The sequence below is a fragment of the Equus caballus genome, chromosome 22, assembly GCF_041296265.1.
Source record: "Equus caballus isolate H_3958 breed thoroughbred chromosome 22, TB-T2T, whole genome shotgun sequence".
Taxonomy (NCBI): Eukaryota; Metazoa; Chordata; class Mammalia; order Perissodactyla; family Equidae; genus Equus; species Equus caballus.
Window position 1 is genome coordinate 29,536,098 of NC_091705.1, and position 15,600 is coordinate 29,551,697.

General features: G+C 53.4%; 1 protein-coding gene across 2 annotated transcripts in view; it reads left to right on the forward strand.

The window, feature by feature from the left end:
- Positions 1 to 1,508: 1,508 nt before the first annotated feature.
- Positions 1,509 to 15,600, forward strand: part of BPI (bactericidal permeability increasing protein) — a 33,347-nt gene continuing 19,255 nt past the window's right edge. Inside the window, exons 1-7 of one of the 2 annotated variants that reach the window (XM_070248062.1) lie at positions 1,509 to 1,590; positions 2,775 to 2,943; positions 7,411 to 7,610; positions 10,231 to 10,345; positions 11,624 to 11,752; positions 13,190 to 13,351; positions 14,588 to 14,651. In XM_070248062.1, coding sequence (XP_070104163.1) covers positions 7,481 to 7,610; positions 10,231 to 10,345; positions 11,624 to 11,752; positions 13,190 to 13,351; positions 14,588 to 14,651 — 600 coding nt within the window. In that variant the 5' untranslated portion in view covers positions 1,509 to 1,590; positions 2,775 to 2,943; positions 7,411 to 7,480. Of the gene's footprint in view, positions 1,591 to 2,754; positions 2,944 to 7,410; positions 7,611 to 10,230; positions 10,346 to 11,623; positions 11,753 to 13,189; positions 13,352 to 14,587; positions 14,652 to 15,600 lie in introns of those variants that run through there. The other variant, XM_023626545.2, reaches the window with a different exon arrangement.

The window sequence follows — 15,600 nt, forward strand, 5'->3', positions numbered from 1 at the left end:
CAGGGTTTGAACTCGTCCTCAGCTCCACCCCTTAGTGGCTCTGAGGCCTTGGCGACCTTCTTGACCTTCAGTGTCTTCATCTGTAACAACGCAGACGTTTGCCCCTTCCTGGGTGGAGAGGGCAAAGTGAGGGGTGGGACATGGGAGCATTTAGAAAATGATTGTCTGCCCTTTTCCCTTAGAAAAGAAAGATAGTCAGAAAACAGAGTCTGACCTTTGGACTATCGGACACCTGGGCACAGACCCCAGAACACTGCCTTGTGTGGTTCTGTTACTGGCACATTGGGTTCTTATTGTCCCCCAGGATGGAAATCAAGAGACAACAAATGGGAATAGAAAGGTAAAAGTTTATTAGCTTGTGCACAGGAGAGGCACAAGGGAGCCTGTGTGGAAAGGAAGGGGGCAGGTGAATGGCTCATTGGGGAGCAGGATTGTGGAGCTTTTGTTAGGCAAAGGCTGGGGAGGAGTGCCTTGTCAGGGCATGTAGAGGTGAGGTTGTGCTTGCGCTTGCGCTGTTGTTCAACATGCCACCACATGCATTGCCTGTATCAGTAGTATGCTAGCTCTCCACCCCTGGGTGTGATTTTTAGTACGGTAGTGGGGCTAGGGTCACCTTCAGTGGACTCCTGGGTGCTAGGGTGCCTGCGTAAGCCCAGGAGAGTCCAGAGGCTGTGGAATGTGGAACTTGGTGGTCTCTATCTGATTCTCCTCGCTTGCGAATTGGTTAGGGGCCCTATCTTGTTAGGCCAGGGGCCTTGCAGATGGCCCTGTCTCATTAGGCTGGTTCTTGTCTTAGTTCTTATCATTGTGGCCACCTGGGTTCCTCAGATCCACATATGCATGCTTGTATACACCTCACACACACACAGGAACTTATGGGTATTGTACTAATCAAGGCTACTAATTGGAAGCAACAGAAAGCAACTGTGGCTGATTTGAGCAGAAAAGAAATTTACGGAAAGGATAAAAATCTGACTTATGGAACCACAGGAAATTCTTCAGATCTCTACCCTGAAGATAGAGCGAACTTCATTAAAATTGAGAGGCACAGGTAGCATTGTGCCCTACGTAGACTTAGTGCTCCATAAATGCCATCGAAGACAAGAAGAATCTTCTCGAGTGACACCTCTGCTCAAAATCCTTTAACAGCTCCACCTGTCACAGGGAAGTCCTGGCCTCTGGGCAGGAGGTGCTGGAGGTGGGGGTGGGGACGGAGGCTCCGAGGTCTTTCAAAGGGTCTGCAAACTCTTTATCTGGAGGCCAGCACACATCCCCAGGTGGGTGGGAAAATCCCTCATCCCCAGCTGCTGATCTGCTCTCCCCGTCCTCCCCCCCGGCCCCTAGGACTTTGGAACTGCTGCTCTGATTAGCTGGATTCTAGGACACCGGTTGGCCCTGTTTTCTAGTGGGCGGGAGTCTCTGTGGCTAAAGGGCCACATACCCAGGTGCCCTTTCTCTGTTCTTCGGACAGTGCCCTGTGACCAGTAAGCTAAAGCCCAGCTCCCGCCCCCTCTCTCCCTCCACGAAAGCCGGTCAGGTCACGTTTGAAATTTCTCCCCGACAGGGCCACCAAAGGCTACGAGGGGAAGGGTGAGCATGGCCCAGCCCCTGTGCTCCCGCCCAGCCTCAGCCATTGGCCCCCGGCCCAGCTGACCGGGAATCACTACCTAGTCTCTGAGGCTGACAGTCTCTGGATTCAGCTCCCCAGGTGTCCTGAGGGCCAGGGGGCAGGGAACTGGCAGGGCAAGTTTTGTCTGTTCAGAGGTCCCTTAGCCAAACTTTCCACTATCATCAAACATGCCCCGTGCTCCTCATTTCAAATATCTGTAAGCCGGGAGCCAGAAAAATGCAAATTCGCTTAGAAGAGGTGTTCAGTTTGCAGTGGCTCTTTCTCAACCTACTAGTTGTAAACCTATTACCATGGGAGGACCTTCCTACTTGGAAAACTTGGGGGGTCTCTGGCCTCCAAGAACAAGACCACAACATGGCCGCATGGCCCAGGCCCCTTCCTTCCCCCTCGCAATCCCACACTGCACCCCCTAGGGATTTTCGCCCTCAGCGCCTTTGCCTAAGCTGTTCCCTCCACCTGGCCTGCCTTCCCCCACCCTGTCTGGGCAGATGCGGGCTCCCTGGACGTGTTTCTCCAGGAGCCTTGGCATTCCACAGGTACCTCCATCACACAACCCAACAGGAAGTGCTCCCTCCCCTCCTTTCGAAGCCCTCACCCTCCCTTTGCCACTTCTCAGGTGCAGGGCCTTGGGCAAGCTCCTTAACTTCTCTGAGCCTCAATTTTCTCATCTGTGAAATGGAGCCAATGAGACCTACTTTCAGGGACAGGGGAGGATTGAAAGAGAATGTTATCCAAGGGCTTGGCTTGGTTTCTGGCGTGGCTGGAGCCCTCTAAAGATGGGGCTGTGGTTATGGACGAGGACCCTGGAGCCCAGAGAGGAGCAAAGACTCGGCCAAGTTCACACGGCCATGCGGAAGCACAGCCAGGCCGTTCCTCACTGGCCTCGCTCTAGTCCGGGCCTCTCTGGGACCCCAGCCCCGTGCTCTCGCGGCCCCTGGGCAGGGCCAGGCTGGGAGGGCTGTGTTACTTGCCAGCACAGTTCTCTTTGGGACCAATCCTGGGCCCCCTGGGGCTGGCTGAGCACACACCCATTTCCTAGTGTGGCCGAGGGGAAATGACTCTGGATGTTGAGGCTGTTGGACATTTGGCTAAGTAATACAACTGACTGTTGCTTTATTTCCTGTGACCCTCCCTCGGGCTGGAGGAGGCCCAGCCCGCTGGAGCCAACACCGGAACACAGGTGAAGCTCTTCAGTTTCCGGAGAGAAAGGAGAAGTGAAGCCGAAGCCTTCAGCCTCCTTCTGTCAGGTGGGCTGCCACGCCAGGGCCAAGGCCAATTCTCGCCTCCTCCTGGAAGCCTTCAGGGATTGCCAGGTCAGGCCGAGCTTCTCCTTCTCAGGCTCCAAACACTTACTGTCTGGGATTCATGCTCTGGGTTCTGACCCTTCTTTCATTTCTTCCCTGCTGAACATATCCTGTGATCTACTCTGGGACTGTGGCAATAATCATAAGCATAATCATAATCCCACGGGAAGACGTGCCTCTACCTCCTGGACCAGTGTCCACCCTCTCGGGGTGATCTGCATGGTGCCAAACGTCTGACTGCCTTTTCCATACTCACCTCGTGGCTGGATCTCCATGAGGGCCTAGTCCTCTCCTCCCTTCTACCCCCAGGACACACCAAGAGCCCCCACCTACTCCCGCAGCCCCAGGATCCATCCAGAATCGGAGGAGGCGGGCTGCGCTGGGCAAAGGAGGGAAAGAGCTGGAGAATCAAGGCTGAGGGGGAGGGAGAGGTGATGGGGCCGCAGCTCACCTCAGAGACGGCCTCACGGTAACATCTGGGCCTGATGAGGGACATGTGCCTGAGGATGGAGCGTGGGGACAAATGAGGAAACTGAGGGTAGCAAGGTTAAGTGACAAGCTCAAACTCACCCAGTGAGTAAGTGGCAAGCTGGGGATTTGGGCCCAGGTCTGTGAGGTCCCCAACCTGTGGTCTTAACAGCCTTGCCAGCAGCTGTCTCTCCTCATGGTGCCTGGCCGAGTGGCAGGCTCACACAGGGATGTGAGCGATGGATTCCTCTCTCTCTGCCCATATCCAGCCCAAACCCAAAGACTAGAGGAGCAAGAGCTCAGTTTACGGTACCCTGTCTGTGTTTTCCTGGGGGCTCCAGAACCCTCCAGCCAGCTGGTGATGAAGACTGAATTATGACTATTTACTGAGCACCTTCTCTGTGCAAATTGATTCAGCTCTATTATCTCATTTAATCCTCAGAAAACCTCCCATGACGGGCATTGTTTCCTGGTCTTGAAATAAAGAATCCAAATTTCAGAAGGGTCAAAAAATTTGACCAGTGTCACACACAGAGTAGGTAGCTGGCTGCCCAGACCATGAACCCCTATGTACCGGCTCCAAACCGAATACACTTTCCTCTGGAAAAAGTCGACATCCTAAGGACCACAGAGTAGAAAGATGGACAGAAGCAGCCCCTGAATTAACCAACTCTTGATCCACCCCACCTCTGAATTCCTGCTGAGATAATTTATTTTCTTTATGAGTTAAGCCATATTGAGTTGGGAGAGCAGAAGAGAATTTAAGGGGATGATCAAACTATTCTATATCCTTATCGTGGTCCTGGTTACACAGAGCTATACATGTATTAAAATTCATAGAAATAGAAGAAACTGTTAGAGGTAAATATGTCATAATGGTAAGATTTTATTGACCTGGGTAGTCTCTTCTTATCTATGTTTGAAATATTTTACAACAATAATAAAAAGACCAAAAAGAGGAGGAAGAAGAGGAAGAGGGGGAGGAGGAGAAGGAGACATTGGAATAAGCCTGCTTAGATGTGATGGCTGGAGCTGTTGCAGCCATCCTACAACCATGAAAGAAGCCAGTGTGAGGGTAAATCTGAGACACTGGGATGGCAGAGATGGAGAGACAGTAAATGTCTGTTAGCTGCTGAATCAACCAAAACCTCAAACCTGCCATCTCTCTGGGCTTCTTCTCTGAGATAACAGATGTGCTTAATTGTCAAAGCCAATGGGAGTTGAGGATTTCTGTTACTTGAGTTGAAGACATTCCCACTTATATAGAATTATACAGAGCAGAGAGTCAGATCTGAAGCTGTGGGGCACCTCTATCGCCAGAGGCAACACTGAAAAGGAGGCTGCACCATCACTGACAGCCTCATCCGGACTGGGCTGGGCACCAGCCATCAGAGGGAAGCCTGTAGGGATGGCTTATTCAGAAACTTGCCATCTGGTTTTAAGATCCCGATTTTGTGGCAACGTAAGTCATAGACATGTGAGTTTCATCTCAATGCTCCTTTCCTGTCCGACACCCTTGCAGAGGCAACATCTGTCTGAGTCCAGGGGACTCAGGAATTTCGGGCAATTAGAGCTGCAGGGGTTCAAAACTGTGTAAGATAATTTTTCAAAAATCTAATTTTCTGTCAAGTCATCGATCTATGCCTTTTGGCTGCTACTTAGAGCTCTCTTCCTTGTACAGAGGAGACATCTGACCCTGGGGGCCAGGAAGGTAGAGCTGGGGTGAGGACCTGGGGTGACAAGTCCTCCCCGCAACCGCCCCAGGTAGGGGGAAGAAGTCTCCTCTCCATGAAAGGCGGTGTGACCTTGACAGAGACATAGCCACTCTGTGACTCAGTTTCCTCATATCCCAAATGGAGAATAATCGTCCCTCCTTGCGGTTGTTTTTAGATAATAGACAGAGATAATGTGTGTAAAGCACCTGGCACACAGTAGGGGCTCTGCACATGGCCACTGTTCTCGTTCTTAAGCAAGCCAGGATTCTTGCTGTTGTGGATGGGGGCAGGAGGGGAGGCCCTTTTAGAACCAGGCAGAGAGAGGAAAGAAAGACAAAACCTCAGGGGGTCTCACGTCCTCCTGGCTCAGCGGGCTTCATTAGACTTTCATAAAATCAGACTGGGGAAACAGGGCGCCAGGGGGCTGATGGGGACCCAGCGGGAGAGAAGCTGGCCTTCCCCTCCGCAGCCCCACCCTTCCTCTCATTACCATGGATACTAAGCAGGCTGCCCGGCAGGGTTCCTGACCACCCAGGGCCTGAGGATGCTGCAAAGGGAGGGGCCGGAGCTGAGCAGACAGAGTCCCGTCTGGAAAGCTGGGGTGGTGGGGGGCGTGTCTGCGTGGCCCCAACCATAACGTGCTGAAGGACCCAGGCTGGTGTGGGAAGCTTCTGGTGGTCTGCATTTGAATCCCAGCTCTGCTAGCAGCTAGCTGTGTGACTGTGGGAAAAACACTTCCCTCCAGAAGCCTCAGCTTCCACATCTGTCAAAGGAAGGGGGAAAAAGGAACGAAAACAAAAGCTTGGTGAGGAAAACTGTAGGATGAGGAAGCAATGAAATATGGTGCGTGTGGAAGGATATCTAATCCTGGTAGAGACGGTCACTCCATACCGTTTATTGAAAAAAGGGAACTTTGCAAAACTCACCGGTGAGATCCCACTTTTCCTTTTTGTTAGTTTTGGGTTTTTTGTTGTTTGTTTGCTTTTGAGGAAGATTGGCCCTGAGCTAACATCCATACCCATCTTCCTCTACTTTATATGTGGGACGCCTGCCACAGCATGGCTTGACAAGCGGTGCCATGTCCGCACCCGGGATCCTAACCAGCGAACCCTGGGCCATGGAACCGAAATGTGCAAACTTAACCGCTGTGCCACCGGGCCGGCCCCTCGATCCCATTTTTCTTTGTTCAAAAAACACACACTCTACCTATACTTACCAAAAAAAGGCAGGGGGAAGAGAAATACTCTAAAATACACTTCTGTTTGCCTCTGGAATCAGGGATTGCATGTAACTTTTATTCTCTTGGTTGTTTCTCAAATTTTGACCAATGAACATGGATTCCTTTTAGAGTCAGAGTGACATTAGCAGCTACCATCTGTGTGCTTGTCACGCAGGGGCTTTGTGCTAAGTGCTTTACCAGATTTAAAGCCCTTTCTGCTTCACAAGAGTCCAGGGAGTGTGGCAGCTCTGATTGTCCCCACTTTACAGAAGAGGAAATTGAGGTTCGGAGAGGCAAAGGGGCTTGACCAAAGTCAGGCCACCAGACAGTGGGAGAGCTGAGATTTAACAGCACAGCTAAGACCCTGGGCTCCAAAACTCAAGCATGTAATTATTGGCACTACTGCCTCTCAGGACAAGAAAACGCTAAAGGTTCTCTTGTCTTAAATGTTTTACTATGAAAAATAGCAAGGAAACCAAAAGTAGAAAGAAAAATAGAACAGTTACAAAGTGAATAAGTTCTGGGGATCTGACGTACAGCACGGTGACTATAGTCAAGAACAGTACGTCGTATGCCTGGAATTTGCTACGACAGTAGATCTTAAGTGCTCTCATCACACACAAAATACAGTAACTACGTGAGGGGATGGATGTGTTCATTAGCTTGGTTGTGGCGTCATTTCACAATGTATACATGTATCAAATCTTCAGGGTGTATACTTTAAATGTATACAGTTTTATTTGTCAACTATACCTCAATAGAGCCGACAAAAAGAAAAGAAAAATATAATGAAACTTGACGTACCCACCACCCAGGTTCAAGGAAATCCATGACGGAAGGATTTGGGTTAGGGGTCAGAGAGGAGGATGGGGTGCTTAGGGAGGGGAACGATACCCAGAGCCAGGAGTCTCACACACACACACACACACACATGGCTCCCAGGCTCCACTTCCCATTGCCTCTGGGGCTGTGGCCCCAACCATGGCGGGAACAATGGGCAACAGTCCTCCCCCTCGCCCGCCCCGCCCAGGTTCCTTCCTTCTTTCTACATTCTTCTGACGCGTGCTTCCCCAGCCGGCTCCTTTATAGGTCCCCGGTTCCCCTCCGAGGCCTCGAGGCATTGGCAGCTCTAGAGGACGAAGACATGGCCAGGGGTCCTGACAACACACTGCAGTGGGCGACGCTGGTGGTGCTGGCCGCCGTGGGCACAGCAGTGACAGCGGCCACCAACCCCGGCGTTGTGGCCAGGATCACCCAGAAGGGCCTGGATTACGGTAATCAGAGCCTTCCTTCCCTCATCTCCCACCCCTGAGGAGTACTTATTGAGCACCTGCTGTGTGCAGCCCTTTTAATCCAGTGCGTGGCATGCTCACAGCTCCCCCAAGCAGGCCCTCTTACCTCATCTTACGTATGAAGAAACTGAGGCAGGGTGAGTCGCCCAGGGCCACAGGGCTGGGAAGTGGCAGTGCTGGGACTGGAGAGCTGGTCTGGAGGACTCCAAGCCCAGTGCTCAGGCCCCTCAGGTCCTCACGCTCCCTTCCCTCCCTCTACCCAACCCCCAACTCGGGCTTCTAGGCCCTTCACTTCCCTCCACAGCTGGTTCTCAGCCCTGCCGTTTGCCTCGAGACCCCTGGCTCAGTCTTCAGCCTAGGCAGAACTTAGGTACACGAGGAGGCTGAGCAGGGCCAGGGCGAGCGTGGTGAGGGCCCTTCTTATTGGGCTCCCCCAGGGCAGGGGCTGAGCAGCCATAATGTGCAGCCCCCCATCTGGATGACCAGAGGGCCTCCCCCAGGCCACTCTCGAGGCCCAGACAGAGGAGAGAGGGTCCTGAAGCAGCCCCTGCGGACCTGCTCAGATCTGTGCCGGGCACTGTGCTAGGAGCTTGGCACGCTCCATCTCATTTCGTCTTCATTTCAACGCTGGGTGGGACATCCTGTTGCTAGCAACATTTACAGGTGAGCAACTGAAATTTGGAGTGGGTCTGAGGAAGTGGGCGGCCTGGCGTTGAGCTCCCGTCTTGCCCCATGCCCCGGCATAGGCTGCTCGATGCTGCCTCCCCGTGGCAGAGAGATTAACTGCAGAACAGTGGGGCATAGCCAGCCCCAGAGAAATGAGACCAAGCAGAGGGCAGAACCTCATGGGCCAGTGACCCCTGGGGGAGATCACCTCTGATTCCAAGGGTGCAGACAGAAGGCTCCACGTGAGCTAGGAGGGATGAGGACAGCTGTGCTCCGAACCCAGAGCAGGCATGGCCCCGAAGGCTTCCCCGAGCAGAGGCTTAGGCTCAGCCTTAACCCCATAAGTCTTCATGTTCGGTCCCGGTGGCCTCGGTTTCCCCTTCTTCTCATGCCCCACGGGGCAGCCAGTGGGTTTTCTGAAATGCAGCCATCTGCTCGTGTCCCTCCCCTGACTTACACGAGTCAGGGGTCCCCCAGCGCCTCAGAACATGTCCTGCCCTTCAGCACGGCACTGAGACCCTCCAAGACCCGGCCCCTGCACCCCGGCAGATCCGGGCTGTGTCACATCTTCTCTCCCCTCCAGGCCGTGACTATGTCTGTCTTGTTTAATTTGAACCCCCAGATGGCCTATTTCAGGGCAGGGGCTCTGGGACCAGAAGGCCTGGATTCAAATCCTGCCTCTATCATTTGGCAGCCAAGTGTCCGCCTTTCTGGATCTCAGACTCCTCATCTGTGACTCGGGGGTGGTAGCAGGACCTCCTTCCCAGGATTGTTCCAGCGACTTAATACACGCGCAGAGCCCCGAGCGGTGCCTGGCCCAGATAAATGTTTATCATGGTTATTCTTATTTCCTAACTGGTTCTTGGAAAACACAAAGCCTGGGGTCCCTCATCTCACGACTTACTCCTCCCCAGGTAACCAGTCTGTCTTTCCATTGGTTCTTTGATGCTGTTAGCCACACAACTGATGGCAGAATTCCTGACATGGGGGCATTCATTCCTGTATTCATCCAACAAATATTAAGTGCATTCTAATATTAACTGCCAGTCATTGTGGTAAATGTGGGGGACATTTCTCTACAATAGTAAATAAAACAGATATTGCCACTGAACTTGGGGGGCTTACATCTGGTAAGGGAGAGAGAGATTAATCAAAAAGTCACGTGAATAAAGGCATAACTACAAACAGTAATGGGAGCGCCAAAGGAGATGCCCACAGCATCGTGAGAATGATAACAAGAGGGGTTCCTCTCGTCTGCTGGGTCAGAGGAGGTTCCTGGAGGAAATGGTGATCGAACTGACTAGAAGTTGGCCAGGTGACGATAGGAGGGAAGGGTTTCCCAGTCAGAAGAAATGGCTCATGCAAAGGTCCTGTGAAGACAGAATCCAAAAGCCAGAGAGATGTGTATCTGTGAGGCCACAGCCCAGAGCAAGGCACAGAGGCGGGGTCCAACAAACACCCCTAGAATGCATGACTGGGTGTTTGGGGCTGATATTTCAGACCAGAGTTTGGCAAACTATAGTCCACAGGCCAAGGCTGGCCCACCACATGTTTCTGTAGGCCCATGAACTAAGAGTGCCTTTTACATTTTTAAATGGTTGAAAAAAAATCAAAAGAAGAATAGCTCACAACATGCGAAAATTATATGAAACTCACATTTCTCTGTCCGTAAATCAAGTTTTACTGGAGCACAGCCACGCTCATCCGTTTACACATTGTCTACGGCTGCCCTTGGACGCTAACAACAGGGTTGCGTAGTCATGACAGACAGTCTGACCCACAGAGCCGAAAACCTTTACTACATGGCCCTTTACAGAAAACCTCAGCTGACCCTTGCTTTAGACATTTTTCCAAACCCTGCATCCTTTCTGTGGAGTGGGCGAGGCCCCGCTCACAGCCTGGGCCTCTGACCATGACCTCTGCTCTCTCCCCTCAGCCTGTCAGCAGGGCGTGGCCGTGCTGCAGAAGGAGCTGGAGAAGATGAAGATTCCCGATATGTCAGGAAGTGTTAAGATGAAGCCTTTCGGGAAAGGGCATTACAACTTCTACAGGTAAGGCCCGTCGAGCTCAGTCCGCAAGGGCTCTGGGGCCGCCAACACCTCGAATCCCAGAGTCACAAACTCCTGAACCCAGAGAGGTTAGGATCCCAAAGCCAGCGTCTACACATCCCAAGGGGATGCAACCTCCCAAACTGAGCGTGGAGGAAGCCACAAAAACTGTCTTTCGGGCATTCACCGTGCCCCGTGGAGGGATGTGTCATGAACCCCAGACCTTGGCACTGGGCCCATAGATCAATTAGAATTTTGGGGGGTGGGAGGTGGGGGTTCAAGGATAGAAAACCTAATACCAAATGGCCTAAGCCAGAACTTACTGGCTCACAGGACTGAAAAGCCCCCAAAGCAGCCTGGCTTCAGCTTCAGCTTGAAGCAGCTTCAAATGCCATCAGACCCCGTTTCTCTCTTGCCATCTATCAGCATCTCTCCCCTTGGGGAGGTCTAACCCTCAGGGAGGGTGTCCCCTCGAGGAGGCAGGACAGTGGCCACCAGGGTCTCCTGAGAGCCCCCAGTCCTGAGGAAAGAGAACGTGTTCTGCTGGCAACTCAGGCAAAAACCCTAAGATTCACCCTGATTGGTCCATCTTCCGTTATGGACACACTCCTGAACCAATCACTGCGGGGAGGGGCACAGAATACGTCGATTAGCTTATGCCTACGTCACAAGCCCCGCCTCCTGAAGATGGAGGTGGACTCGACTTTCTTTGCAGCGGGAGCGGTAGATGTGGGGAGGGGTTCCCCCAAAGTAAAATGGCAGAAGGGGGCATGGGTGCTGGGCAGAAAACCCATAAACGTCCTCTACAGAATTTTATACGCCTGTTCATTCAACGGATATTTTTCAGCACCTACTGTGTGACTAACAACAGAAGGCTTTGCTACAATAGTGAGAAAAGACAGACACGTTCCACCCCCTACCGAGCTTGTAGGCAGTGGGGTAACATTTGTTGTCTTCACTGATGCCACACACCCTGTAAGATGGAGATTACTGTGCCCATTTTACAAATGAGGAAACTGAGGCTCAGGATGACCAAGTGACGTGCGCAGGGTCACACAGTAGTAAACTGAAGAGCGGGATTCAAGGGCAGATTTGTCTGACTTCAAAGCCTCGCCCCTCTGCCCATTGCCCACAGAGTTCCCAAGGCTGCTCTGGTAGCTTCTGGGTTCTCCTGGAGTGGGTGGGGTGAAGGGCCAGGGGCGCGCAGTGAGTCTGCGTGAACGATTAACTGAGTCCTTATGTGGGGGCCTGGGAGGCTAACTGAACGTTTCCTCTTTGCAGCATGGATGTCCGTGGATTCCAGCTTCCCAGTTCCCAGATGAAACTGCTTCCCGATGAGGGCCTTGGTCTCTCCATCAGAAACGCCAATGTCAAGATCGGTGGGAAATGGAAGGCACGAAAGAGTTTCATGTGCGTTTCCAGGCTTGGGGTTGTTGATTGATGGGTGAGCTTTAGTGACTTGGAAAGGATGAGAGGAAGGCCCAGTTTTCGCTTTGTCCCTCACCATTTGTCCCCGAGGGGTTCCTGGGGGAATTTTTCACATTAGAAGTTTCAACATAACCCTTGGTTAGTAGCTGAGCGTTGGTCCGCCTCTCGATGCAGGGCGCTGGCAAGGCTGAGTTGGTGCATGTGGCTTGGGATGGAAGGCTAAGTGGGACTTGAATTTACTGCCTTATCAGTTAGCCACTGCTGAGTCACAAAGCATCCTAGACTCAGAGGCTTAAAACAAGTCACATATCATCGCTTATGGATCTGTCGGCGAGGGCTCCCCGACCTAGGCCGGGCTCAGCTGTGGCGGCTTTGCTCCGCGCGTCGCTCCTCCTCCTCCTGGCCCCGGCGGGCTCCCCAGAGCCTGTGCTTGGTGGTGGCAGAGATGCAGAAAGGGCAGCGGACGCGTGCAGGCCCTCTGAAGGCCTAGACTCAGAACGGGCCCACGGTCGCTTGTGCTCATGGGCCCCTGGCCAAAGCAAGTCACGCAGCTGAGCCCAACGACAAGAGCACGGAAGTGCACACGCCTTCCCACGAGGCAGGTGGTGGTGAGGGTGTGGAAGCCAGGAGGGGCGAAAATTTGGGGCAAAGCATCAGAACGACGGCTCTGACTAGATATCGGGCTCTCGACGCAGCGACCTTGCCCACTGGTGACAGCGGCTCAGACTGACCAATGGCTCTAGCAATTTCTCCTTGTGGGAAATCCAGGGAGAAAATAGAATTGGTGAGGAGAGGGGCGTGAATCCGCCTTCCCCACCGAGGACCGCTGGGTCTGTCCATTCCCCACAACCAGAATTGCTCAGTCCTTCCCCCGGCTCGTTTGTGTCTATCATTTCTCTTATTTATGACCAAAAAAAAAATAACACTTCATCACATTATAGAAGAATTGACAAACTACATTCATGTCCTCTGTCTTATCTAACGCTCATGGCATCCCTGAGGAAGGGGTTATTTACCCCTTTAAATAAACAAGGGCATTAATTAATAAAAGTTATTGGCCCCAAACACCCAGCGTTTTAGTGGCGAAGCTGATGTTCCACTGCTGGTCCAGGGTCTGGGTGAGGAGACTGAAGTTCAGAGAGGTTAAGAAACCCGCCCAAAGCCACACAGCACGGGCAGTGGCTGAGGCACTGGGTAAGAGCAGGGTTCGGCCAGGCAGACATGGGTTCACACTCCAGGGTGGAGTCCTGGCTCTTTCACTGAGCTGCTGTGTGACCTTGAGCAAGCTGTCTCCCCTCTCTGAACTCCACGTCCTCGCCTGGAGACTAGCAAAACTACCTTCCGGCCCTGGTGTGGAGTTCGAATGGCAGTGGGGAAGACCGTGCTTGCTCCAAGTCATTTGTCTTTGTCTCCCATCAGCAAAACCAGCGGCAACTTTGAGCTGAATGTGGAGGGCGTCTCCATCTCTGCTGGTCTGAGGCTGGGCCAAGAGCCCGCCTCACGCCGCCTCACCGCCTCCTGCTCCAGCTGCAGCAGCAACATCGACGGGGTCCGCCTGCACGTCTCGGGCAGCAGTCTGGGGTACGATCTCCCAGGGCTGTGGATGGGAGGAGGGACCTCAAGGAGGACTGTGCCAGCCATCCCTGGATTCAGGAAACACACCCCGAGTGCCACCTCCTTGCCAGGTCTTGTTCAGAGGCCTCGGGTGGGGGGCAGAGGACAGGACTCCGCAGAGGGAGCCCACACCGTCCGCCTCGAGGAGCCACTGTGCGTTCAACGTTCCTTCAGCCGCCTTTCCTGAGCCCTCGCTGGGCCACGGGCTGTGGGTTACACACTTTACGTGTACCAAGTTATACAATCCTCACCCAGATCTGTAGGCGTCCATCCAGCCGCCCCTCCAGCAAATGCCGGCTTAGAGTCTGCCCTGCAGCAGGCTGGTGCCACGCGCTCGGGCGGCAGTGGTGGCTGATAAAACTTTCTCAATAGCTAACAGCAGTGGGAGGCTCACTGTATGCCAAGCACAGTTACAAGCCTGTGTGTTATCTCATTCAAGCTGCACCACGGCCCTGTGAGGCTGGTCTCCAATTACCCCATGTTCAGGGGAGAACACCAAGGCACAGACAGGATGGGAAATAATCAGAGTTTTCATACCTAGTGAGTATTGAGAAGGGATTCAGCCCAGGACTGGCTGGCCCCAGACTCTTAGCCACGCAGTCCCTGTTTTCTGGAAGCTTCCAGTCCAGTGGGGAAGACTAACATTAATCAAGTCGTTGCACTTATGAACGGCTCACAAAGAATTACGAGAGGATATCAGAAAGAAAAAAAAAGGTACAAAGTGCTGCAAACACATAGAACAGGAGGATCTGACCCAGTCTGGGGACTAGCCACTTCTTCCTTGATGAAATGACATTTGAATTGAGATGAAAAGAGTAAGTAGGAGTGAATTAGGTAGATGTTGGGGACGGGGAGTGTTTTAAGCAGAGGGAGCAGCATGTGCAAAGGCCCTGTGGTGGGAGGACAGAAGAGGATGTGGCAAAGTGGTGTGGCTGGAGTGCAGAGAGGGAGGGGAGTGGTGAGGAAGGAGGCTGGGACAGGGCAGGGGCCCGGGCATGTGCTCATGGAGGGAATAATCTCATAAGCAGGTCCCTGCACACAGGGTGAAGTGTCTTATGGGGGTGTGTGCAGTTGGAGCCCAGGCCTGAGGATGCCTAGGCCTCTTTGGAGGAGGGAGGAAGCCTTCCTGGATGAGGCAGCCTCCTGAATGCAGCCCAGAGACAACTGGGAAGCTCACACATGTCCCCACGTGTCAATCTCCAGGTGGTTGATCAAACTCTTCCACAAAAAGATCGAGTCTTCGCTCCGAAAAGCCATGAACAACAAGGTAGGAGGGGCTCAGAGTCCCACGGCGGGTCGGGGATGGAGGGGCCCTCGGGGTCCACGCACCTCATGCATCTCTGGACACTCCTACCGTCGCCCCAGCCCCGTCACCAGTCCTTCCCGCCTCTGAAGCCACTAGCCCAGCTCGGAGGTCAGTCATGTGCCTTCCTGCGGAGTCCAGCAAGGCACGAAGGACAGTCCCCTCACACAGCAGGGCCCCAGGCCGCTCACACCACCTCTGCTCTGCTCGCAGCCTCCTTCCCTGTCTCTGCCCCACCCCGAGCCCCCGTGGTGCTGCCCACCCAGAAAATGCAGTGGATGCAGCTGCTGGCCTGAAGGGTGGCCAGCTGTGCCCTGAGGCTGGAGCTGGTACGGAGGACGGCACCGGCCAGCGCCTCCCAGCCCTGCCTCCACCCTCACCCCCACCTGCTTCCCCAGCTGAGCAAAGGGCCTGTCATGGGGCCGGCTCTCTAGTCGTAAGCCGTCGGCTTCCAGGAACCCCCTGAGCGCCTTGCGAGCCGCATGAGCTTGGGCTTTCTCCAGAGGACAGTGGGGAGCCACTGAAGGTCTTAGTGAGGGGGTGACCTGGCCAGATCTGTGCTTTAGAACCATTTCTTTGGCCGTGAGAATGGCTGGAGAGGCCAAGAGTGGGGGCAGGAGGCTCAGGGGGACCGAGGAGGCCTGTGCCGTCTTCCCGATGGGAGACGTTGGTTTCCCAGGCAAAGGCACTGCCGTATGGGTGGGGAGACGTCTCTCCAATGAGATCATCCAACTGAGGGCACTCTGTCAAAAGTTAAAAAAAAAAAAAATCGGTGCATGTTGGTCAAAATGCGCAACGGTGGGTTAGAGAATGGGTTTTAGAGTCAGGATCTCTGGGTTTTCATTCCGGAGCGCGTAACCAGCTGTGTGATCTTGAGCAAATCACTGGACCTTCCCCAGCCCCCGTTTCAGCA